The sequence below is a fragment of the Rousettus aegyptiacus genome, unplaced genomic scaffold (genome assembly GCF_014176215.1).
Source record: "Rousettus aegyptiacus isolate mRouAeg1 unplaced genomic scaffold, mRouAeg1.p scaffold_m13_p_1, whole genome shotgun sequence".
NCBI classification, from domain to species: domain Eukaryota; kingdom Metazoa; phylum Chordata; class Mammalia; order Chiroptera; family Pteropodidae; genus Rousettus; species Rousettus aegyptiacus.
The window spans coordinates 143656242-143683825 of record NW_023416284.1 but is presented as its reverse complement, the minus strand read 5'-3'; the positions used below and the strand labels follow the sequence as shown (position 1 = coordinate 143683825).

The 27584-nt window shown below is 35.1% G+C and overlaps 1 protein-coding gene across 4 annotated transcripts in view; it reads left to right on the top strand.

Annotated features, from left to right (window-relative positions):
* Positions 1–27584, top strand: part of PDSS2 (decaprenyl diphosphate synthase subunit 2) — a 212975-nt gene that overhangs the window by 80189 nt on the left and 105202 nt on the right. For all 4 annotated transcript variants that reach the window (XR_001598218.2, XR_001598219.2, XM_016155738.2 and 1 more), the window contains exon 2: positions 5471–5605. Coding sequence is in view for 2 of the 4 variants with exons in the window: in XM_016155738.2 (XP_016011224.1) it covers positions 5471–5605 (135 nt within the window). In the remaining 2 variants the exon portion in view is untranslated. The remainder of the gene's footprint in view (positions 1–5470; positions 5606–27584) is intronic.

Here is a 27584-nt window from a genome sequence, read left to right as displayed (position 1 = left end):
ATAACCCCACAGCTCCTGAACCTGCTCCCTGTTCTTCTACTTTCTTATCACTGCACAGCCTGTCTTTCTCCTAAGATACCGTTCTTTCCATTCCAATAACCCCACCTCGCTCCTACCTCCATTCCTTGTTCAGGGAAATTCGACCATCTTGTAAGACTCAGTCTGAATGCCACCTCTACTGTGAGGGGCACCTTTAACAAGAAGCAATTGACTTTTGTCCTGTGTGTACTGATAGCCTTTTGTTATTCTACTATCTTTCCCTGTTTTCATCAATTTAACCATTTTTCGAACCTATTATTATAGCTCTTTCATTAGAGCTCTTATTTCTTTGTATACCTCTTATGCTTAATACATACGTTTAAGAACTAGAATGTGAGAGGATATATGGAAATATACTACAGCTGTGATTTGATGATTTGAAATATTTTTGGATTAAGTTAAGGAAAATAAATTAACTAATAGTTCTGGGAAGATATGATGATATAGTGAGAACTGCAGTTAGCCATAGAAACTGTAATGTGAGAAGAGTATAAAAAACTGGATCGCACAAAGTTTCACCTATTCATTCAATCCTTATTTCCATGAAATTGTATAGCTGTTAGAATATTTATGTTTACTGTTCATCTATTGTAGATCTAGAGGAGAATTTAGAGGAGCCAAGTGTTTTCTCTCTAAAATGCAATTTACAGATTTTTCAGGATGATATTATTTAAAATTAGTGATTGAGCTAGTTTTTCAGGACCACATAGTATCCAACAACTATTCAAATTGAATTGAAATATTATTTTAGATTAGTTCATCTCTACTTTGTCTGCTGAGCTACCCCATATTTCTCACTGATTACTGCAACAGCCTCCTAACTGGTCTCCTCATACCCACTTGTTTTCCTCCTCCCCCTTCCACCCAAGTTGTTTTTCCACTGACAATAGAGGATATTTTTTCTTTTTTGGTTTATTTTTTTTAAATATCTGATTATGTCACTAGCTGCTTATTAAAATATTGCAGTGATTTCTCATTGTTCTTTGGATAAAGAGTTAACCTCTTATCATGGCCCGTTTGACCTTTGCGATCCTATCTCTGTCTGCTTCTAGCCTCATTTTGTACAGTGCTCTCAGCCTTGCATATGCTCGTTCTTGTGCTGCGGATACCCTCTCCTTACCTGTTCCCTCCCCACATCCCTCTTTTATGTCTATCACTTCCTAAGGAAACCTCTGACTTTTCTGGCTAGGTTAGTTTCCTAATTATAAACTCTCACAGCATCTCTCTTTTTCTTTGTGACATTTATTGCCACTATAATTTTATTTTTATTTGTGATTCTTTCATTATTACCGGTCTCTTCCCCTAGATTGTAAGCTCCACAAGCTTTGTGCCTAGTTTTGCTCACCATTGCATTTGTACCTACCACAGTGCCTGATGTATAGGCGTGCGGTCTTTATTAGTTGAATGAATGAATGAATGAATGAGTGATAAATTTTTGTTTATATTTTTGTTAAAAAACAGTTCCGTAGAACTTTGGTGATAAATATTACAAGATACTAAATATTGCTTTACTTATGACATTTGGGTGACAATAAAGGATCATTCCAATTTTTATACCTATTATATATAATAGAATATTAGATAATTAAATGTAGTCAAGTGAGATCATAACAAATGATAGAGTCATAAAAAAAAACTCTGATATCAAATAGTCTAGGCTCTCTCTAATGTGTTGTCAGAGGCTCTGAAGCTTCTTGAACATCTCTATTAACAAGGGACTCAGCATCAACAGAGGCTACTCTGTTTTTTAGTTTCTTCATGTTGAGCCAAAATTAGCCTGCTATTTTCTCTATCCATGAGTGTCGGTCTCTAAAGTGATACCCACTGGGTCTGTCAGCTATCCATATGGACCTTTTCAAATTAATAGACAACCATTGCGGACTCCTTTAGCTTTACTTCTTCCACCTCTTCCATTCACATACTGTGTTCCTGTTGTATTAATTCTGGAAATAGCTGTGTCCTCCTCCTTCTCCTGCAAACCTTTACAAAGGCTGTGTCTTCTTTGGAACACTTTTTTGTTTTATGTCCCCTACCAGCTTCAGCTCCCCTGGCTATTTCTTCTTCATCCTTTAGAGGTCTCAGGGAGGTCTCTTTCACAGCTCCTTACTTCCAGGTATGTTAGTTACCCCTTCTCTGTGCTCTCACAGCCCTTGTTCATCTCCTAAAGTAGCTCATGCCACATTTTATTATGATTTTTAATCCAGAGTGTATTTTTCACATAAAAGGAGACCGCAGCTCACCAGGGCTCATCATCATGTCATCCTCTGTTTGGCACTGTGCCTGACACATAGTAAGCATTCACTATATTTTTGACTGAGTAAATTTGAGATCACCAACTTCACTGTTCTCCAAGCTCACATCCATTGTTCGTTTTTTTTCAGACAAGCATGTGGCAATATATGATTTCATCATTTTTTGGATATGCTCTAGCTTGTCAGTGCCTCCTTAAGAGACACTGAGAATAAGTCATAGTATTCCAGGTGAAGTGTGACCTGGAGTATATAAAACATAGTATCTCTAAATTTAGAACCCTGGGGTTTTTTATGCTCAAAGCAAAATTTCTTGTTCTCTTTTGGTTGTGAGTTAATTTTTGAACTGTGGATGTTATCAGGTTATCTTAGTACTTTTTTTAAAGGATGTTAATGGAATGAATTTAAAGAAGTAGTGTTTTGGAAATGGTTATATAATTTACTCAAGCTGTTAATCTATTCTCCATGTTGTGAACTACTGTCTTATGTGAAAATTAATGGTTAGAGGGTGTGCTTTTCTGACTGCTCTCTTGATTTCTGTTAACTAGTCCAATATAGTTTCTTTTCCTGGCATTTTCACTAATGCGTTCTGAAAGTGGCATGTTTTTTTAATGATATATGATGTTAAGGAGGGGGAGAGGAGATGAAGAATTCCTTAACTTTTGTTATTTTTGGAGGTAGACAAGTGAACAATATTTATAGGAAATTACATATGCTGGTACAGTAGGGAAGACTTTGAGACATCTAAGGAGAAACAAAGTAGATGAAAGAGAAAATAGGAGTTTAGAAATAAATAGATGACAAAAAAATAATAAGGAAAGAGAATGTAAGTTTCTGATCACTTGATCAACTACCTTTGTTCTTCCACAGTGTTATATACTTTACCTATGTTGTCTCTTTCATACGATGACTATGGAAAGTGGACATTATTAATCTCATTTTATAGAAAAGGTGACAATCTGAGGCATACAATTAGAGAGTGTTAGGATTTTCAAATCTGGTTCTAAAGCAGCATTGTTCTAGCTTGACTTCGCGAAAGTTTTGTACATGAGATAAAGCAGATGGAGAGTCAGTAGAGAATACTAGTTAACAGTGTATGTAGACTTTAGAGCCAGTTGGCTGGGTTTCAAATCCTGGCTCTATTAAGGCTCTAATGCCTACTAGCTCTGATGCCTTGCCTTGAGCAAGTTGCTTGATCTCAGTGTGCCTCATTCTCTTCATCTGTAAAACCAGGATAATTTTGATACCTTCCTCTTAGAGTTGTTTGGAATTAATTTAGTTAATATGTAGTAAAATGCTTAGAACAGTTCCTGGCATATATAAAGTACTATATAAGTGTTTCTTGCTGCTGCCACTGCTGCTGTTGTTGTTGTTGTTATTAGTATATATGTGTGTCCCTTTTGAAAGATCTCATCTCTGAGAAGTTTGAAGAAAGTGTTGTCAGAAACGTTGCCAGGGCTGTTTCATTAGCTGAACTTGGTCAGGCTTGTCTCAAGGTTATCCTCTTAGATTTCTTACTGTGTCATCATATCCTTCATCCCTAACCAAACTCAACCCCCAACACACACACACACACACACACACACACACACACACACACACACACACAGCCTCACCTTCCTCTTTTCTCTTTCTAGAATTAAGAACCTATTCGGATTTTCTCTTTAAAATTATGTTACAAGAATGAAAAAAACAAAGATTCATCTTAGGTAATAAGGTAATACATAAATAAAGATCTAACAGCCTATGTTAAAATTTGTAGTTTAAAGCAAAAAATTTAGAAAGAGCTCCCATTTTACATTTTCTTCTTTTAAAATAAAATGCTTCCCAGCCTCCCTGCAGTTCACAGGTCTATAGGATTTAAGTAGGTTGTTACATAATAATAAAAAACTTTGGACATTTCTGATGATTATTTGTTTCTACTGCAAAATAGCATTAATTACCTAATTTAACTGACTTTCCTAGGAAGTTAGAACTTCTTTTTAAAAATCATTAACCCTTATAACTTGCTGAAGATCACTTACTAGACTGAGAAGAAAATATAATTAGAGAAAGAGCTATAACTTTTACTTTGTAGAGAGCTTAAAGATCTCTCTTATTTTGAAACTAATGAAGGGGTAAGAAGGGACCCTTTTAAAAATTTCTGTTAGAGGCATGAGAAGTGAAGATTTTTTTTTTTAACTAATGGACTAACTCATTAATTTTGGATTAGTTAACTTAATTAACTTATATTGATTCTTTGTTCAAAACTCACCAAAGAAGTCTTATTAATTCAATGAAGTATTATAATACAACATTTTAATGTTTTTCACCACATTCAAGAATTATATTTGTATATTATTTATGTGTTCTGTAATATAATCTATTTGATTAGTGCTCATGAACATTGTTCTAAATATTTATTACAATATATTACCCACAATTTTCTTTCTTTTTTAAATGATGCCATTTAGTTTTTATATGACAAATATTTGCAATCTTTAAAAAAAAAAATCAATGTGTTCCTGGAAAGTATTCCTGGCCTTAGTTATTGTAAAAATTATAAAATTTCAATCCTCATAAGCAAAAAATATGACATTCTAAGTTTAAGCCTTATTGTTGTCCAGAAAGATAATGCTTTGCATAAATAATAGGAAAAGGCAAGATATTTGCTCACTATATTCATTTCCATTTTACTTCTCAAATACATTTTTAAGTCATTTGAATTAAGTTTAAACCTTTTATTCTCTCAGCTTCTTCTCTGCTTGTGAAGACAGAATTCATTTTGTATCACTCCCGCTTAACACCATCACCAAATAATCTCTTCATCGAAGCCATATGGTTTGTTTTTCAGCTGCTATCAGCTGCCAAAAGCAATTTAAAACAATGGATTCCTCTTGTTATCAGAGCAAATGGTTAATACTGCAAGGTGTAGGGTATAGACAGTGGGAAGAAAGAGAAGGAAGCTAGATCATCAAGCCTCATAATTTGAGACTGTCACTTTTAAAACTAACTTTGGTTCCTCTAGTTGTTTTCTGAATTCATTGCTTCCTCCTATTAACTCTTTCTTCCCTGAATCCTGTTTCTTTTCAACAAGTTTCTTTGTCCAATTTTGGAAAGATGGGCATATTTGCAGCAATTTGCTAACTTGATCTGACCTTATGATGGTGTATTAATCTTCTTCTTTCCTTATTTGTTGGCAGGGGGTTTGTTCAAGACACCCGGAATAACCTCCAGTTGAGGGGCTTGGTGGTGCTACTTATTTCTAAAGCAGCTGGGCCCAGCAGCGTGAATGATTCGTGTCAGAACTATGACATGGTCAGTGGGATCTATTCATGGTAAGAAGAAATTACTCTTTTGACATTGCTCTCTAAATTGTGTTTTCTTTTACCGAGCAGTGGCAGTAGAAATCACCGTTTGGTTCTTTGTCATTCTCTGATTCAAAGATGGATTAAAATATTTCGTAAGGTTTAAAAATGTGGATTTTTATTGTTCTTAACAAATCTGAGAGTCAGCTGCTCTATGCATCACTCTGGTAAATTTATCCATACATTTGTGTTAACACTTGCATGTTTAAAAATTTCTATTCATCGCTACCATTCCTCCCGCATCGCGGTATCATGGCATCTCTGTAGAGGTCTATGTCACTTAGTCCAGGATTTTTGATTTTTAGACCTACTCAAAATGATAGCTAGTTGTAAAATAACAATGCAATTACCATTTTAGCAGAAGTAATCTACTTCAGTGCCATCTTTTATTTTGCTTACTTTTATGGCGAATAGGGTTTTACTAAAGTTACTAGAGTAAGAAATTTTTACGCCTCATACATGTAGATTAAAAAATAAATTTATAAGTACGTATTAGTCATTTTTGTTGCATATGAAACAATCTTCAATTTTTCATTTTTGTTTTAAAAAATCACTGCAGATTTTTTAGTTACAACATATCAGCAATAACTTTATTTAATCTTAGTAGTACACTTGGCACTGTGTTAAGTCCTCCATAGAAATAACAATCTGCAGGTGGACTTTGGCACATAAAATTAAAACTACCCTAAAAACATGGGCAACTAGGAAATTTTCCTCACAAAAAGAGGCATTTCTAGACACTTTGATTTATAGTTAATATATATAATTGATTTATTTTAAAAATCAATCCACATTTTAGATTTTTTTTTTATTCTTAATGGCCTTATCTATAAATGTTTTTTCTTCTATAATACTTAGTGATGACTATTACTTACCAATTACGAAGTCTAGTTATCCTTCTTCATTAATAAGCAAGCAAAATTATTACTTTATGGCTACAAATGACCAGCCAGGATAATTTTTGCAGACCTTTTACCATTTATCCATACAAATATCTTCACTAGAAGATTTATCTTAAGGTCATTTTCAGTTTCCACTCACTCTGAAATAATTTATATTTGTTTCGTACTTTGTAGGTTACTGGTAATTTTTATGACAATTATTTCATTTGAGCCTTACAATAATTCTGAAGATATGATTTGTTATGAAACTCATTCTACTCTTGAGAAAATAGAGATTCAGAAATCTTGAAACTTTTTCAAAGTAGCATGACTGGCAAATGAGGAAAGTTGAGGCTCTAACTATAGTTCTCTTCCTTCCAAATTTCATGGTTTTTTTGGTTTCCATTCTGATTTTCTAGTCTGATTCAAAGAATTTATTCCACTTGTAGATTAGACTAGCCATCAAACTAATATACAAAAAAGGGCTCCTTGTAAGGATGTCTTTGAAAAACTTCTGAATTGAAAGCAACTTGGCAAATCTTTAATGCATCTACATCCTTCCCCCAACCTGTTTGAATTTGAGCTCAAAACTTTACCTTATAAATTTTGTAGAAAGTGCTTGATTGAGTTTAACTGAAATAGCTAAAGAAAACATGTAAAGATCCATAATGAAAATACCAATAACCTGTTAAGCGCTGGAAAGCAAATGGACCTCACATCACATTGTATCCCATGTAACACTTTCCTGTTAGGAACTCTCTTGGTTTTCAGTCTGCTGCTTTTGACCCTATTTTATTGGGTCATCTACTCTTGCAATTGGGTAACCATACGTACCTGTAATGAACACCAGCTATGTTTTATTATCTCTAATCTTAGAATAACCCATGCAAAGCACTCTTTGACACATAATAGATATTTAGTAAATATTTGTTGGCATAACTGAATCATCTCCATTTTACAGAAATACGAACTGATACTGAGATTAAGTCTTGTCTAAAATCCTCTAGGTAGGAAGTGATAGAGTTGGGATTAAAACCCTGGTTTTACTCTAAAGTGTGTACCCTTTCTGCTGTGCAGGTGTTCTTATCTAAAGGCACACAGTGCACTGTGATGTGCCTGGTGTTTCGAATTTCTTATCTAGCCTCTAAGACACAGCTGCATCACTTTCTGATTCTTCAAGGAACATAACACATTTGGTAGATGGTTGTCGTAAGCCAGTTGTAAAAGAACTTTGCAAAAGAGTACATTATGAATATAAAAATTTTCCAAATAATATAAATAGCCAAGTATATAGAATCCATAATTACATTTAGGAAATGAATAATCCTGGTTCCAAGCTATTTTCTATAATCAAACTTGATGCAATACGTCACTGGTGATGCTTGGGTGTTATACACGCTTGTTAATGTGAAAACGTAATTTGGCATAGTCCTATGAGAAACCATTAATTTGTTTCTCTATCCCTGAAGTCATTTGTTTGGCTCCTGCTTCCTTAATTGTTCAAGTGTAACTTTTGCTGGAGGCTTGTATCTATAATGTCACAGTGAATTATTTAACATTTGAGGAAAGTACTGACTTGGGAGCTTTTTTAATTCACCTCCAAACTACTGGGATTTACATTGTTGCTGTTTTTCTCTCATAAATTTGACTTTGATGTCAGATAATGGAACCTGAGTAAACTACCTAAGGGACCAAAAGTGTGTTAGGTGACCTCTTTTGTTTGGCCTAAGGCTATAACTGATGGGTAGAACTTGTGGATATGTCTAGTTAACTTCCATGGCCAAGAGAGGCAAAATTTAGGCTAAGATGTAATAACTACATTTTGAAAAATGGGTAAGAGAGCCACATTTATAAAAATGCACTATAAACATCTACCATAGCCTTTTGCCAAGAAGACTGTGGGGCATTAGGTTTATGCCACCAATCCTGACTTTAAAATAATTGGTTACAGAGATAATCAGTCAAAAAAATTACTAAATTTAATTTAAAAGTATCTCTAACCACTCCTGAGAAAATAGGTTTATAATTTCCTATTCTGTTAATACTATGATACTTTGATTTTGTGTACAAAAAAATAGATCATTACAATCTATAAAACATAAAATTTCAAAGTATAGACTTCTCTAATGTAACATGAGTAACATAACATTACGTTTAAAGAAATTTAGGTGAAATTTTTGACTAATAGTTCATCTTTCTGTTGTTTTAGCAAGAATTGACACAGTTCTCATCTAACTAGCAGTTATAAAACAGACCACGTATTTTCACTGCCTTCATTGCCTGAAATTTCTCAGCACCTCTTGTTAATTTTGGTAGAAGAGATTGAAACAAGTTTGCCAAACACATTTTCTTTTCTTCCTGAATATCCAGTTAGACCACTATTTCCCAGCTTTATACATCGTTATATCTCACCAGCGTCTTGGACATAGTATCCATTTAAATCTTTAGATGACTGAAACTTCTGTTAACATAAGTGTTCTAGACCAAAATAAATATTTGGATCACACGTTTTTTACAGTATGTGCCTGTTAGAATAGTTTAACATGGACTATGTCTGACAGTGACTGACCGTATCATATTATGTCTTTTGCAACCTCTAATTCAGGATATGAGCTATAATCTGATTCTACAGCACTCTTCATGGAACAGTCATAATTTTTTCACTAGTTATTATGTAAAGCAATATATAATGTGTCATTTAAAGAAGGAAAAAAGTTTTAGTGGAATATCACAATGAAACAAAAAAATAACAGCACAAATAACATTGCAGAATATCTAGTAATATTTTTTTTAAAAAACCTTACCTTTTTTTAATATTTTAACTTATTTCTTCTTTTACTACATTTTATGTACTCACCTCTGTTATCTACAGCTTCCATTCTGGTATCTATATGGCTTGAATTTTACTAATAGGTTTTAGACTCTTCTGAGTTTGAGTTGCCCTCGACTCCATTTGCAGAGGGAGGAAAGTTAGCTGCCACTGGAGGACCAGAACAGTGACAGTGTTCCTTCTGAGTGGCTGGTGAGATGATGAATAAGAATAAAATTATGAGCATTTTTCTATTTTTTTTTGTATTTATTTGTAATGCTCATAAGAGAAGACTGTGTGCTCTCTGTGCTATATTTAAACATAGTTTAGATCATCTATTTTCCCCATATTACCCTAGCATTCAGCAGGTTCCTAGCACACAGATGGCAGCCATTGACTACTTGATCATGGCATAATAATAATTAATAATAATAAATATAATTATTATTATTAAATCTTGAAGCAGGGAAGACCTTCCTAAAAGTTTCCAAAATGCTGAACCTATAAACAAGAAGATTAACATATTAGACTACATAAAAGATACTTCTTTAATGGAATAAAATTCCCATAAAGTCAAAGATAATTGCTAAAATTACAAAAATATTTGCAGCATACATGACAAAGGGCATAGTTTTAGTAAATCAATCAATTGAGGATCTTAAAAGAATATCAAGAAGAAATCAGGAAGAAGGTAATGCAAAACAAACGTGAGTGGAAGATATAAACAAGCTGTTCAATGAAGAAGACTCCTAGGCGATTAGTAAACAAAAAGGAGAAAGGCTGGATTTCATCATAAGGGGCAAATTAAAACAAAATCAGTTTTCCCCTATCAGATTAGCAAGGATTAAAAAGTTTGATACCCAGTGTTTGTGAGTGTGCAAGGAAGTAGACATTTGAATGCTTTGTTAGTAGGGATGTTAATTGGTATAGTTGCTTAGAGAGTAATTTGGTAATAGCTATAAATTTTATTTTAATCCAGCTACCCTTTGATTTAGCAATAGTGCATGCTGATGTATTAACATAAATGCTGAAAGATGTATGTATAATAATGCTCTTTGTAGCATAGTTTGACAGAACAACACCACCAAAAAAAAAAAAATTAAGAAATAATCAGAGTCCTTGACTGATCAGTGCATGTTGTTAATGATGTAAGGGAATACCAAATGTCATATAAAAGAATTAGGGAGATTTATATATGCTGATCTGGAATGATCTCAAAGAATCATTTGAAAAAAAGCAAGATACAGAAACAGTATAGTTTGATCCCATTGGGTTTGAATGGATGGGCAGTAGATTTTTATATGCATGGAAAAATGCTCCTAAGGAGACACAAAGAGCTGTTTATAGTCGTCACCTTCGGGGAGGGGCAGCTGGTGGGGGTAAATGGGATGAAAGACTTTAACTATTCATTTTATGTCCTCTTCAGTGGTCTGAATTATTTTTAACTGTATACATGTTTTACTAACTTAGACTTCTTAAAACTGGTAAAAACTTGCTGAATGTGAAGGTAGTTAGCCTAGTCCTGTTATTAGAATGAGAGCTTTAGAGTCTCTGAGCTGACCTGAACTTCTATCTTTTGCTCTCTTTGACAAGATCAAATATTTTATGAACATGTATAAACTATAGATTTTTTTTTTAAATAAAGAAAGCAGAAGTGGAGCAAAATGATATCTCTAGCTTTCTTAGGTTTACCATCCATGTTAAAATAGATACAATCAATTTCTTGGTAACTGTGCTAATTCTTTTTCAACTCAGTGTATTAATTCAATTGATTAAAGTTTAATTAGTGATATACATGCTAAGGCAATTGTTGAGCTTCAAGAACTATCACAGAAAAAGCATTATAAACATAGTTATAAGTTAAATCTAGAAAATATCTTAATAAAATTACTGATCAGAGTCAGACTTTGTATGCTATTATAGAAAAGTGGTGGTAGGATTTTTTGAAACATATACGAAATCTTAATTTAAAAAGAGAGGTGGAGAATATTAAAAGCTGTGAAAGAAGCAAGTTTGGAAGTGTTTTTTTAATCCGTAAATCTAGGGAATTGGTCTTGGTCTCAGTACAGATATTTTAGTTCATAATTTATCATTTTAATGTACTAATTAACTTCTGATGATTTCTAATTGTAGTAACAATAGGCTGTGACTATCAATTCTCACCTTCATGCTACACATTAGAATTTGTCTAGTACTTAAAAATGCCAAACAAAATTAACTGCATTTCTCTTGGGAATTGACCAACTCAAAAAGACCCTTAAGAAATGTGTCTTAAATAGAAACATGTTGATTATATTACTTACTTGGGGGTCAATTATAGTAATGTGAAACAATATTGAAATATATAGCATTAAAAGAAACTTACTTTTTTTTTTTAAATGATGACATGTAAACAAATGCTTTAGAAAAGAGTGAATGAAACTTTACCTACCTGATAATAACAGTGATTGCGGGAAGTAAGGATGGGGAATGTTTGTGAGATACAGGGGAATAGTCAGAGGGGATTTTATTTGTAATATTTCAATATTTTTAATAAAGAGAATCTACTCATATTACTTTATATAATTAAAATCAACTTGAAAATTAAAAGAAAGTTATATTTTATATTTATAAAGAAATGGAAACCTATTTAAGAAATGTATCTTATTGTACTACAAGAACCTGGAAAACGAGGAGTGCTTATAGACAGTAATTTAAAATGATTATGCTGAATAATTGAATTTAGGGTAGGCTTTTGAGGGTAAAGATATCTCAGGTCTTTTTCAGAGAGATCTCAAGAGATGGAAGTGTGTACAGTTTGATTATGTATTCTTATTGACCACATTCTACTTACAACAATAAAAATAAACTCTAGATACAAATCTAATAATATTACTAATTCATTACAATGAGTACTTATTTTCTTCATTAACTTTTTATTGTTATTTTCAACTTACACAGCATGAACAATTGCGGCAATTATATGTTGAACTAGAAAGGGGAAGACTCTTTATGTTTAACGTACTGTACATTAGAAGTCATTACTAGAGCTGTTGGAAAAACACAAAATAAGAACAACCCCTCACAAAAACAAGTATAATTAACCACAAAAAGTAGGTGGGCTCGGCTACTAATTACTCAGCTAAGAGTTAGTTCATTGTATATAAATATCTTGCTATAGATTAGCTCGCCTGACTACATCATAGCAAAAATAATAATAATCTAAGCTATATAAATTGTTTTGTTAGTGGTGAAGAAGTTTAAATCTTTTTCTTAAAGAAGGACTATATGTTGACTAGTAAGAAGCCACAGTCAAAGGTAATGTCCACTCTCTAATTCTGCATTTTAAAAGAGTGCTTAATTCTTGACAGTCATAGTAAAATATTAGTTCTATGCAGCAATAGACTTGCAGTCACTTAAAATGTTTAATGGCAAAGTTTGCTTAATAGCTTCATGACTTAGTGCTGATCCTTTGAACCCAAACTCAAGGCCCGCCCAGTGGTGAAGAATGTGGCTGGCATAATAGAGACATGGGTTAAGGGCCAGAGATCTGGGCTCTTGTCTCAAATCTGTAACTGACTGGTTATGTGACCTTAAGCAAGAGGCTTAATCACTCTGTGTAATTACTCATGTTTAAGATGGGGATAATAATGGGCTTCAAGTCAGGGAGCCTAACTAACAGGGCACATATCCAGCTAGGTTCGAGTAGTGTGTGGTCCAATATATCACATCCTAACCACCTCCCCTCTGCAAGGCACAGGGCTAAGAATTGAGGGAAATACAAATATTAATAAGAAATATTCTTCAACCTCAAGTGACAAGGTAAAGAAACAATTTATGTATCTAGTAGCCTTCTAACACTACTGATGCAATTTCATTTCTAGAACTCTGTTTTTGGAACTTAACTTCTAAGAACTAGAACCATATTCATTGTTGGGTCAATAGTCCACTCATGTCTACTGACAGCCCTTTGTTTCACTAAAGACAAATAGTCTTAAATACCTCTCACATCAGATGACAGTAGAGAACTGGCAATTAAGGGGGCTTAGTGCCTGAAGAATGCCTTCCTCACTAGTCTCATGGACTTTTCTTCTCACTCCTGGACTGTGTAGCTCAGTGGTGGTGGTAACAAAGACAAAGAGAGTATATTCTCAGGTTGGTTATTTCTAACCTTTGCATCCTTCCTCTCTGTTGTTACTGGCATCTTGAGTCATCATTTTCTATTATTAAGGTTCTCTCATTCCCTCCTCTTCTGCTCAAGTTTTAAAGTTTTTAAGTGGAGTAAAATATCCTTAATTCTTCAGTGGTGTTGTGTTCCCTACAGGATTAAATACAAATCCCTGAACACAGCAACAGACAGTTCCTAGCAGCCCTAGAGAAAGAAGGCAAGAAGATAAAAGTATGATCATGATTTTTCTTTGCTCACTAGAAAAGGCTATGTGCAAAGGAATGGTTGACTTAATATAATTGTTTAGGCTCAATTGGGAAGGAAGTGAGGCTGAGGGAGTCCAAAATTAAGGAGAAAATAGTGATTAAGGACGGGAGGTCATGATGATTCTTATTATTGGCATAGATATAGTAATGCTGTGAGAGAGCTGAGAGGTTAGGAGGTTGTAGATAGAAAGTAGGATATTCGAATTGAACATTTCAGAGGTAGAACAGTTTTGAATGCTAAGTTCCAGTTGTTCTGGAGTGTGGGGTTGAAATAGTTTAGTAGAGGTTGAATTGAGTAGATTGAGAACCTACAGGGTAGACAGCTCATGTGATTGAAGTCAGCCAGGAGAAAACAGAACTGAGCAAAATGACAAAGACTTCAGTGAGTACAGAGAGACAGAGAAGAGGAGTGATGGCAGAAGTAGAGCTGCTTCTAAGAAACAGTGGTTTTCTCAAGATGGCAAGGAAACAGTGAGAACGCTGGTTCTCACCTCTCCGATCCTGTTTGTGGTTTGTAGTTGATGAAATATATCCACTGACAAAGATGCAGGGTTTCGTACCCCAGGAAAAGCCAGGGCTCAATTAGAGCCAGAACTTAGAGGAAATATTCTGTGAATTTCTAGAACATTGAATAATTTTTTGTAATGACTGATTTATGTATATGTTTTTTCACTAGACGATACATTGTAGAGGTCAGAGCCTTTCTTTAGTCATCTTCCAACCCAGTACCTCTCCCGCCACTTAGCCTTTTATTACATTTTGTGCCTTTGAGGCACTTCTTGTCTATCTCATAGTGATTTGTATAACTCTTATCCTTCTATTTGATTTTTTCATCACTTATTAACTGATTCACTCATTCAATGAACATTTGTTGAGCACTTGCTATGTGCAAAGCTGACTGAGAAATACGGAAAAATAATCACTATAGCTAACACTTAGCAAGTTTTCTATATATCTGGAACTGTTCCATGTGCTTTATATATATCAACTCATTTAATTCTTATAACATTGGTTAACAAAAATCGCCTTTTTTGAGAAGTGGGAGTAGCAAGCATAGAGAGATTTAACAACTTAATTAAGCATGTAGTGTAGGTAAATGGCAGAGTTGAGATTTGACCATACTGTAGATTAGGGTACTCTGGATGAGGGTACCCTAAATATACTTTCTTACTCACCTTGACTTACTCAGCACTGAGCACAATCTTTATGTTTCATGGTATTGAATTGTAGAGTGAAGAGAAATCATGTTTTAGACTTTTTCTTTGACCTCCCAAACCCTAGCACTGTGGTAGGTCTGAGTGCTCCATGAATTATTGTTAATTTATTGAGACAAAATTTCCCTTAGTTTTTAGGTTAAATATGGATCATGATAGTGCTCTATATAATTAAAAACAGAAAGAAAGAAACTTTTACATTTTCAGGCTATATCTTTTCCTGCACATTTCCTTTCACAAATTTATTCTTTATCCATTGGAGAATACAGATAGCTCTATATTTCTTTGATTCAGGAACCATTTCTTTTAAATAGACTTGTACCCCAAATGTTCTGTCTAATGGGGCTTCCCCTATAAATAAAGAATAAAGTGTATTTTGTTTGTCATTAGTCCTGAAATGCTCAGTGCTACAAATTTTGGTGTTGAAAACCATTACGTTCATACTCATTGGAGACACTGTTTCAAGGAAATACTTGGATAATTATGTTCCTACAAGATTCGCTGCTGTCCATGGGTAATTCGCATCCTACGGTAGTAATATGGAGCTTCTATTACCCTACCATAATTATTTAACATATTCATTGCAAATAATAATGTAATGGATTTTTAGAGGCTGTGCAAAGGAGAACCAACAAACTGAGAAGCAAAACAAGTTTCCACCCCTTATTTCCAAAGCTGTAGTTAATCACTTGAACACTATCCAATATAGTAAAAACCTGGCAGACTTTTCTTTGCAGCAGGCTATGTAAAAATGCTTATAATTTACAGCTTATTATGCCATGCAAACGACTGTGTTCTCAGTGAAGGAGAGTGAGAAAATACGGCTGTGAAATTACTTAACTCCCCTTTGTTAGTTGTTTTCTGGCAACAGTGGAAGGATACTTTGCACTTAAAATGCATTTCTGAATTTAATTTTATATCATTCAATGCAAACTTTAAAAAATAGGAATTTACTTTTATCTCTCTTTGTAGGTAAGCCAGATCAATTTTAGTTAAACAAAAACAGATGAAAAATTCTAATTGTCAGAGAATTTAAAAGAGATAGTGCTAAATTATTAAGATTTAATTCAATTTTTGGCTTCAATTTTGCAAAACCTGTTTTTCTTTCTGATACACCTGCAGTGCTTATTAGGCAACACATTATTTTCAAAGGTAGCTTTCACAAATTTTGTTGTAGCATTTTGGGTGGAAGTTAATCTTCCTCCAGAACAATTAGAGGTGTAGGCAGTGTAACCGCAATCTGTTGCATGTATCCACCCATATTAGGTCTTTCCTTAGCATTTTAATTTTATTGGTTCCCCTTTTAGATTCATAAAGCCCCTAAAGTCAGGAACTACATAATATTTTGTAGTTTACATTCTTTCTGTGTCTGATACACTACTGCAAGGTTATACTCGATAAATATGCCCCAGACCATGACCTTTATTTTGCTGAGAAAGTAGCTCCTCTGTGAACGCTAGCTAAGGCTCTCTTTTAGGCGCTGTACCGTATAGGTGGTCCTTTAGTGAAGGAAGTTCCTAAGAGAGACAAATAAAAACACAGGAGGGCTTCTATTGAGTTTATACTTCCCTGTAAGTATTTAAAACATTCAAAACAACATGTTTAACTTTCTATTCTCCTATTTTAGAATTAATTTAGAAGCTAGGAACTTTGTAATGCTTAATCAGTTCTTATTCATCAGTACTTTTTCTCATAAACAAATAATCAATATTGAGTATATTTAAATGAGAATTATTGTATACCTGCAACTCATATATGTTTTTTGAGAAATAATGTATTATTAGAGAAAATAGGGTTGTATGTCAATATCAAGGCATTAATATTTTTACTGTCATTGTCCTCTTTAAGAAACATTTGCTATAAAAACAGATTTTACACCTACACAGGAGAATTTCTTTGTTTCTACTTCAAATCTTTTTTTCTTTTTTAAGTTAATATTGCAACAGCCTTTTTTAAGGTGTATAATGATTTATTCTCTTCTTGGCTTCTTTTGGGTAGAGACCTGAGATATACTGGAGCCCAGCCCTCTGGGTGAGAGGACGGTGGGCCTGGCACTGCTCTCCACTGACCTCTTCTGGCCTCCTGTTAGATGTGTTGTTGACAAGGACAGCAACTCCCTTGGAATGCCTCAGTTAAAGAAAGGGAGTGGCCAAGGGAGAGTGGAGGGAAATTAGCCAGTGCAGACTTTGTAATGATAACTAACCTCTCAGCTCCTTTACCACCTTGGGTTCTTTTTGCTATTCTCCCACCACCCTCCTGTGAAAAAAGGTCTGTTTACCAAACACATTTTAAATGTAAAATAAAGATTACTTGATTTTCTATTACCTTATTAGATATACTTGTAACTGACAGTCCGAGCGGCTGGTGACCATGCGATAACCATTATTACTATCACATCTTATTAATGACTACAAAACTAAAGAAAATCAACATTTTTATTAACAGATGTACCTCTATCTAGGCTTGAATGAATAGCTTTCTTTTCCTTAAACATTTTGGAAAGGGGAAAATAACTTACTTCTGTGAAGAATCCTTAAAGATCTGGCAAATCCAGACAGAGAACTGTTGATTTAGACAGTATCATCAAGCAGTAAGTGCTCAAATATTTTTGCTACAGAAATGGAAACAATTACTAATTTAGTGCCATTTTCAAAAAATAAAAGGTTATTCCTTCTGTCGTTGTTATAAATGACGACTATTTATCAGAAGCTTTTACTTTTACCCATAGAATAGGAATTGAAGATGTAACCCAAAGCACTGACATACCAACGAAACAGCTTCTAGCCCGGGTCCCTGGGATCCCCTTCTGAAGTGGGCCGCCCGTGCGCTTCCCTGTGTCTGCCCTCAGCAGTCTCACTCTTGTTTTGTTCCTTAGAACAAATTATACATGCTAATTATATATGGTAATGAAATAAATTTAAAGCAATAAATGGTCAGTATGGGGCCCCATGCCTCTTTCCTTTCTGTAGTTCAACAAGACGACTTCTTAGTGTGTTATGATCATCGGCTCAAATGCTCTATACCTTTTGTGTCTTCTGATGTTCTTTAGCTTTGGCTTTTCCTGGTAGAGAAGATTAAACCAAGCAAAATTCAAAGCCAGAAATGATGTTGCAACCATTTGCACAAAAGCTATATGTACACAACATATACACAGTTATAGTTGTAAGTTTTAAAAATCTTTGGAATCTATACTTATTTATTTAAAAAATGAAAATATTGGCAGGTCAAGTACTACTGAATTAAAACATTGTTTAGGAAAGGGAAATAGTAGTCTTATGAAAAACTAAATTAGTATAGATCTATAGGACCTACTTTAGAAATATCACGGTATTCACAAAAAGAGAAATTCTGTTGTACTCTCAAAAGAAATGAAGTTTTACTACTATCATAATGCCACAGTCCACTCAGGAATCCACTATATCGTAGATCATAGTTATATATAGTTCTGTAGTAGGACATAATGGCATTGTCATTAAGAAAAAAAAAAAAAAACTTTTGTGTAGGTATCTGGTACTAGGTAATTATTTTGGTATAGTTTATTATCTCTTGCATGTATTTTGAGAGTAGACACACATATTAGACATATTATAGCTCACACTTTCATCAGATTAAGGGAAAAGTGACAGGATCCTTATCTCATTTGCAGAGATAAAGATAAATTAGAATGACCAATGAAATTTAAAATTTGACCATGGCAAGTTATTCAGTCAGACTTATGGTTAACATTAAACAGATAATAAATTTATCCACTCTGAAATTTCATTGACCATAAAGTCTATCATTCCAACTTCAAGATGCTTTCTTCTAATTTGGATCAGATTTTAAAAGATATTCCTTAAAATTGTATATTCTGATTATCTGAGGTGAATGATTCTACTTCAGCCCCCTCGTTCTCCACCTCATTCTCAATGTATCTAGGTCCTCTTCCTCTGGGCCGCCTTGGCACCCTACATTTACTTCTATGATGGCAATTATTACCTAGGATTGTAATCTTTTGGTTTCCTATCTAAATCCTTCACTGATCTGGCCATGAGCTTCTTGAGAACAGAGCTATGGTTTTGTTTGGCTCTCCTTTTTTGATGCATTCTCAGCTATCACAGGGTTTAACATGTGGCAGCCTCTCAATAAATGTTCATTAAATGAAAGCCGAGGATCCTTGTATATTCACTACAATTGCAGTCTGTTAATAATAAAATATGGGGAAAGTATATTGAAATACCTTTATAACTTTAATGAATTTTAACATTTTATTAACAACTGATCAGGACTTTAGAAATCTCTTCAGAAGATCTCTTTGGTACAGCTATTTATGCTGTCAGTAATTCTGATGCTATTAATCAGTTATTTGATGATTTGACAAAATCCATAAGTAGTTATTATTTAGCATTATTTATTTTAATTAATTTTTCCAACTTACTCCAAGATCTGCCTTCTTGACCAGATCTTTCTAGTTATAATAGTTATAGCTAAAATTTTGATTTATTAAATATCAGTAAATGTGAGTTTGCCACAAAGATGAGAAATTAGGTTATACTTTTAATAAAATAAGTGTAGCAGTAAGTAAATTTATAACCATATTGTACAAAAATAAGTTGATGTAAACAAGGCATTTCAAAGCATAGGTTGGCACTTCATCGTTAACTTTAATTTTATGAGTTTTGGCAGTTGATGGATGTCACAACCTTAGTGTTATTTTTAAAACAGGTTTTTTTAGGGCTATTTAATTAAATAATGTAGTGTTTGCTTATTTCAAACAGCCTGTCTTTGTTCCTGTCAAAGCTGTGCTGGCAGGACATTGCTTTTCTTTTTCCCTTTTGTTAATATTCTGTGTTAGATAATGGTTTTGCAAATAATAGATTCCAAGGACCTTTGATCCACCATTACTGTAAAATAAAATGCAACTTAATTTTTTTCTAGGCATAATGGTTTTAACCTTGTGTACTAATTTGACTGTGCTTGTGGGGGCAGATCCTTAAATGAGACACAAATGAAGGAAAAATTGCTAATGCCGCCACCGTATATCTAATGAGCACTGTGTAATAAACCATAACCTCTTCGACATTTCTCTGGAAAGCGGCATGATTATTTTGGATGGCTAGCCCTTTGTGGATGGCTCATTACCGTCTGGCATAATATGTATTGATAGAGACTGTAATTGTCAACTCCTATTTGACATGCTGCCTCTAATAAATATGGCTTGCATCACTGGAACACACTAATGGTTATATGGGAAACTGTAATTAAAGAAAAAATTGTATGTATTTTAGGTTAAAAAATAGTATATATGTATATAAAATGTCTCCATAGAGGATTGCTGTTCCCCCTCCCCTTTGTAGTTTCTTGTCTTAGAATATTTGAAGCTTCCCCTGAGGATTGGTGTTTTTTTATCAGTATAGGGCCAACATGTGACAAGACCACCGTGCGTGTATGTGTGGATGTGTGTGTGTGTGTGTGTGTGTATGAGAGAGAGAGAGAGAGAGAGAGAGAGAGAGAGAGAGAGAGAGAGAAACCAAGAGAGAGATTTCCTCCATGCTAGAGAAGAGCATCTCCATTTGCAAAGAAGTGAAAATATGAAATGTAGGTAAAAAATCCATAAAACTGTAGTTTATATTTCTGGTTCGTCTCATGAAGTTAATGCTTTATAGCTAGACAATCTTATATTATTCACCGTTCCCATGGTTTTATTTAACTTTATTTTTTCCTAACTTTATTCTCATTTTGTTATATAAAATTAATGTTTTTTAGTAGGAAAAAGAATACCTAAGAAGTCAAATTACTATGAAATATGAATGACAGGATATTAAAGATCTGTAGAGTACCTTACACAATATTTAGGCTTGAAAAAATGTAAATTAAAGATTAGAATTGGGACTGACTCATGTTGTAAAACAAATGTAAGCCAGGTCAATTTACATCTGAAAACACAGAAGGAGAATCCTAAGAGAATAATATTTTTGTTACCCATTGTGTAATCGTAATATACTCTGAACTTCTGGGAAAGGAAGTGTACTCCTGGCTTATATACTGCAGTTCATGATTTTTATGAAATGAAATCTGCAGAATAGCACATGAAATTCCAACATGAACAAATGTTTATATTTCCTGGAGCAAGCTTAGAGTACTATGTGAAAAACTAGACGAATCTCAGGGTTTTTTCTTAGCAATGTAAAGTTCGATATCATAATTTTCAAGCTGAGAAAACGGAGGCTCAGTTTCACCATCCTGGTGAAAAGAAGTAGCTGTTCGGAGAGCATGGCTCTGTACTCACCCATCCATGGTTTTGAATTGTGGTTCTGTCCATTTGTCTAGGCAAATTTCTGACTTATTTGAATCCCAATGTACTTATACATAAAAATACGGACAATACCACCTACCTAGCACAGCTGCTATAAGGATCATTTGAAGAAACATGAAATAATGCAGTACTTTTGGCACCTAGTAGATACTCAATAAATATATATATTTATATATATTTTGCTCTTTATTTTTCCTTCTTCCTTCTGCCCTCCACAGATGACCACATTTTTAACTAATTCACTCTCTACTTTATCACGAATGTCTTGACCATAAAGCATAGACGTTTTAATTTTGTCAGGATATAATAGCTAATACTTATTAGCAACTAGGCCCTGTTCGAATTTTCTTACATACATTAACTCACTAAGTCCTCACAAACAACCTTAAGAGAGTTATCATCTCCATTTAACAGCGGGAAAAACTGAAGCATGCAAAGGTGAAGCAACTTTCCCGAAGTGACACAGTAATGAAGCCATGATTTGGACTGCAAAGCCCAAAATCTTAGCCACTCAGAGCTACTGTCTCTGCAGTCTACCCCGTTTCATGTCACTTAGGCAAAGGGAAAGAGCCAGTTCTGGTAGGGTTGTAGATAAGCCTAATCTACCTTTCTTTGTAGGCCTGAATTATCCTTAAAAGACAAAGCAACACAGCTCTCAGGGGTAGGGTATTTCTGGAGAGAAGAGATGGTGGTAAACCTTGTGGGGGAGAAGCAGCTCTGCTGTCAGATGCCAAGGAAAGGGGAAACTGAGTGATAACTATTCTTGCACTATACCTGCTGGCAAATACTGCACTACAAAAAAATTGCAGTGCCCTGCATACACTTTGCTATTTTCTAGGCATGGAACACCATTCCTACCTTCCTTCATCTGGCTAATTCTTACCTATTTCTTGAGACACAACTCAGCTCTCATCTCCAGGAAACCTTCCCTGACCCCAAGGCTGAGCCATTACCCCTTTTTTTCTGGGCTCCCATAACACACCTGTGAATAAGTCTATACAAGCATCAGTGGTGATCGTAGTAATAACTACTGTGTACTGAGCACAGACCATGTGCCAGGTGTTGTGTTGAAAACATTTTAAACATGTTATCTCATTCATGCCTCACAACAATCATTAAGGGCTGGTAGTGCTATCCTCTTTGTATAGATGCAGACAGTAAAGCTCGGAGGTTTTAAATAATTTAGCCAAGATCACACAACCAGTAAATAGAGGGTCTGGGATTTAAACCAGGTCTTTCTTACTCCAAACTCATGTTCTTAATAACTACAGTATATTTACCATGCTTTGTTGACATTATCTGCTTTTGTCTTTCTCATAGTCAAATTACAAACCCTTCATGGACTGCACTGTCTTATTTTTATCCCAGATACTATCGAAATTGTGCTTTAGAGAAGAAAGAAGAGAAATATTAAAATATGCTCCTTTTTTTTTTTTTGCTAAATGTAATTTAATTTTAAATGTGTTTTGTAATGAGCAGAGTTCAATGTAATTTTCTTTGGATTTAATATATTATTAAACTGTAAAAACCATATACAGAATTGCTGGTTATTCTCCTTGCTTTAGGATTGACATAAAATATTATATGAAGAAATGTTTATAATTGATCATTTAACATGAAAAATATACAACAAAGGGTAATGCCATATAATTCGAGATATGCCATTAATAATATAATTAGAATAACTAGAAGGTCCTTATAGAAATACAGAGAAATTGAACTGCCGGTGTTATCAGTGTTTCAGATGACAGCCACTACTACCTTTAGCCACCTGAGGAACAGCCCAGCATCCTTCCCTTTCCTCAGTGTAGGCAACAAGGCTCACCAGCAATCCCTTCTGTCAGCACTCCTGGCTCAGTTTTTTTCTATGGGGAAGTGTTTATAGTAGGGCTAGACCTTTACAGTGCAAGGTATTTAATTAGGAACTATTTAAATTATTACCTAAACTTGAGGCCCAGGGAGGCTGAATTATGGGTCATTTTTATTTTTTCAGGTATGCTAAAAGGGCAAGCCAGGGTATTCTCTGTATCACCTCCCCAAACAAAAGTCTTCACTGCATTCTTTTCTTTAGAATGTGAATGAAGACAAGGGGCTAAATTAGCTTATTCATTTATTTCTCTGCTCTCTTCAAACTGAGTTAACTCTGTCTGACCAGTCTGATTAATATATAGGCCTCTGTTTTAAACCACAAGCACGGCACTTGGGTGCAAATGAAAGTATGCTGGTGAAATTAAATTAGGTAGAAACTAGACAGTCTGATGATTAACTAGCAAATATTTTACTGCAGTATCTAAGACTCAACTGTTAACTTGCATTTCTTTGGTTTAGGTAAACTTACTTACAATAGAAGTAAGAAGCATGTTAATATTCTTTTGTCTTTTGGTAAAGTGGCTTTTTGGCAAATAGCAGCAATTCAATTAGTTTGTTCCCCTTAATTTATCCAAGTTATTTGGGGCTGTGGCCAGAAGACAGGGATGCTCCTGGATTTTTCTCCTCCTTTCCTGGATTTTTCTCATTTTCTTCTCAGGCCTGTCTGAGAGGAGACCCAAGCCTTTGTCCTAAACGTACGCTCCACCCATATTCCTGTTTCTGTCTACTGGCTGCAGCCATTCTGAACCATTCCGGGGCAGCTGTCCACTCTGTTCATTGTCTGGCAGCGGCAGTGAGCCCTTTTGGGACCAATAGCAGAAGCAGCAGCAGCGAGCCGACTGGAATGCCCCTACCCCACCACCCAGTGCTGCTGTGGCAGCCACGCATGGCACCCGTGACAGTGAACAGCAGCATCCTTGCTCTTATCGTTCTTAGTGCTCCTCTTTCCAAGAGAAGCCCAGCTCTCGTGTTACCTCCTCCCATTTCTCCCCCCAAATGCTTAGTGATCACAATTGTGTAACCCTACTGCAACTATAGACTGTGACATTTATTTAACACTTGTATGGTTTTCTTGTTAAAACTTTTTATGGCATTGTACTGTATCCCCAACTAAACTGTGAGCCCTCAGCACACAGACCATGCCTTAAACTACTTTAAGGGAAAGAATACATAAACACTCAGAACACTCACTTTGATACATACTCACTGATAGAACAAAAACACTTTTATACTTTATTTCTAGGGTCTGATGCATAGTAGGTATTCTATTAATAATATTATTGATGATAACGATAATCAGATAATCCATGTTAACAGTTCTCTCCATTTTCACCTGTTCTGACTCTTTCATGTTACAAACAATCAAAATATTTAGTTTTTAAAGTTTTTCCCCCCCATAAATTAACTCAAGAGTGGGCCATTTCATGTGGCCATGAAATATATATTAAGGTGAACATATTTTTAGCTCATTGTAATGGCACTATATGTAATTTGAATGGAGCGAGTGTTTATTAAATGACTCTTTCTCCTTTCTGATTACATTCTGTTGATCTTTGACTTCCAAAATGACTTGTGACCTGTTTTGTATCATCAACTGTCAGGAAGGTTCTTAACAGGAGAAGTTGGTGGCTCGTACTTAGATATTAGGTTTCTCTTATTTCTTACCAGCCTTCTTATTTTTAAAGCTTATTTATAAACAAATTCATTTGTAAAGATTTCAGTCATAAATCAATATTTTTAAAATAATTGCTGTAGGCTTAGATTCCTCTTTAAGTGATTAGCCTTGATTGGAAGAACATCTAAGAATGCAGAGTGGTAAAAGGAAGCTGGTTTCCTTTAAGGAAACCATACAGTGGACATAAGAATTGACTAGAGCAGTGCATAGGGAACACAGTAATGGTAGCAAAGTGCTGAGATGATTAAACGTGGAAATGTGTAAAATGTAAAACCCACAAGAGGTAGAAAAGATCAGATTACTTGGAAAATTACAGAGACATTGCACAGTTTGGTCAGAATAAGTACAGTAATGGAGGGAGCCACACTCTTAGCTGGTTGCTTACAAAATAAAAGTCTTATGGAGCAGCGGTGTCTTTCTGTGAGTTGCAGATACATTAGATGAGCTTAAAGTTCTCCATATAATTCTTTATATCCAGACTTTTTAAGATGCTTCCTGGTATTTCAGCTGAAAGCACAAGTAAAATATTTGCTGATTGGAACGTGTAGTTTTATTCGTTTACACAGTTAGTATATTTTCTGAGGTGAACAGGGACCATTTTCAGATGTCTCTTTCTGTTTATTATGTGGGAAAAGACATATTTCACAAATTGAATTATAAAATTCATCTCTGTAATCATCTTAGATTTTTTTGTACAATGTAATCAATGTTAATTGGTTTTTAAGACTGTCAAATACTAGTTCAATTTTTTAAAAAAATTAAAAAATATTCTGTGGAGTTACAAGGAGGAAAAAAAAATGGCATGGATGATAGAGGCTCTGTTCTTCCCTCTGGCAACCAAATCAAAGTTGAGATGGAAACAAGGAGCAGCAGCAAGGAAAAATCTCCTGGGATCCAAATCTAAGAAAGCAGCCTGCAATGGTAGAAGGAAAGATGGAGTGAGGGTGCGGAGCTACCCGATCTCCAGCGGCTGAGTGAGATGAAGGCTGCAGCAGCAGCTGCAGAAGCCGCTTAAAGGGGCCACTTACGTGAGAGGATTTTTGTGGTGACGGACCTGCTTTTACTCTGAGCACCAGTGCTCATTCAGCTGTACGCAGAGGGCACCAGAGACTTATAGGGAGACACTGTTGGAGTGAGGGCCAAGGTGAGATTTGCTCTGTACAGAAGTGCCAGCAGTTTCTATTGTTCCCTCTTGAGCCCTCTCCCCTACCAGTGTGCGAACACAGGGCTACCATAGCAGCGATGTCATCAAACTGGATAACAGAGGTCGTTCCACCCAGAGGATTCCCTGAAATCCCACCTCCCTCAACTCGCAGCTCCACCCAAGCCACATCCAGGTGTATCCTCAGTGAGTCAGGTGCTCCTTGCTGAGCAGTGCCTATACTCACACTGGAAGCAGCTGGCCTTGGTTTCTGGTGTGGCCTTTTGAGGCAACTATAAATATAGCATCTGGATTATTTGCTGAATCTTAAAAGGTGGCCCCAGAGGTGTAGAGCATGGGCTAAGTTTGGCCTGCAGTTGAACCCCTCTCAGGACTGTGCTACTGGACACCTACTTCACAAATCCACACTAATAAGACCAGGAGACTTAGGAACTTTGCTTAGTACATAGAAACAGACATGGAAAGGGAGCCAAAATGAGAAGACAAAGAAGCAGAAGCCATATGAGAGAACAGAACCGAGATCCAGATATACTGGAGTCAAGTAAACTAACAGATGCAGAGTTCAAAACACTGGTTATAAAGATGCTCAATGAACTTTTGGGAAGTGTAGATAAATTCAGTGAGAACATCAACAAAGAGATAAAAAACATAAAAATGGAAATTATAAAAGGAAACCAGTCTGAAGTGAAGAACACATTGTCTGAAATGAGAAATATATTCAAAGGAATAAACAAAGTGAATAAAGAAAAGGAACAAATGCCCTATCTGGAGGACGGGAAAGCCAAGGACATGCAATCAGAATGGCAAGAGATAAGATGCCAAGACTATAAAAGTAATTCAAGGAGCATATTGGACACTATTAAGGGTCCAAATATTCATCTGATCAGTGTAACTGAAGAAAATCAAGATGTTGAACAGCTGTTTGAAGAAATAATGATGGAAAACTTCCCTAACCTGGTGAAGGAAATGGACATAAGATCCCAGGAAGCTCAGAGAATTCCAAAAATCAGGCATCCAAAGAGGCCCACACCAAGACACATCATAATTAAAATGCCAAAAGTTAAATACAAAGAAAGAATATTAAAAGCAGCAAGAGAAAAATAATTAATTATTTATAAGAGAATAACCATAAGACTGGCAGCTGATTTCTCAAAAGAAACTATGCAGAAGGGCTTGACAAAAAATACTCGACAGGATGAAGACCCAGGATCTACAACCAAGAATAATTTATCCAGCAAAGCTATTGTTCAGAGTTAAAGGACAGATAAAGAGCTTCCCAGACAAAAATAAGCTAAAGGAATTTATCACCACCAAGCCAGTATTACAGGAAATGTTGGAGGGACTTCTTTAAGAAGAAAAAACATGTATCAAAAACAGGAGTAAAGAATGGTAATCAAAAACAGACTCACAAATATAGTGGACATTTTGGTGAAGGACAGAGGGGAGGGAGTTTGGGGAGTTGAAATATGGGGTGAAGGGTTAAAGAAGTACAAATTAGTAGTTGATAGTTGGTCATGGGACTAGGGAGCATGGCATAGGGAATGCAGTTAGCATTAAAATAATGGCTAGGTGGAGAGCCAGGGGAGGGAGGGAGCAATTGGGGGAATCATTTTATGAACTATATAGATGTC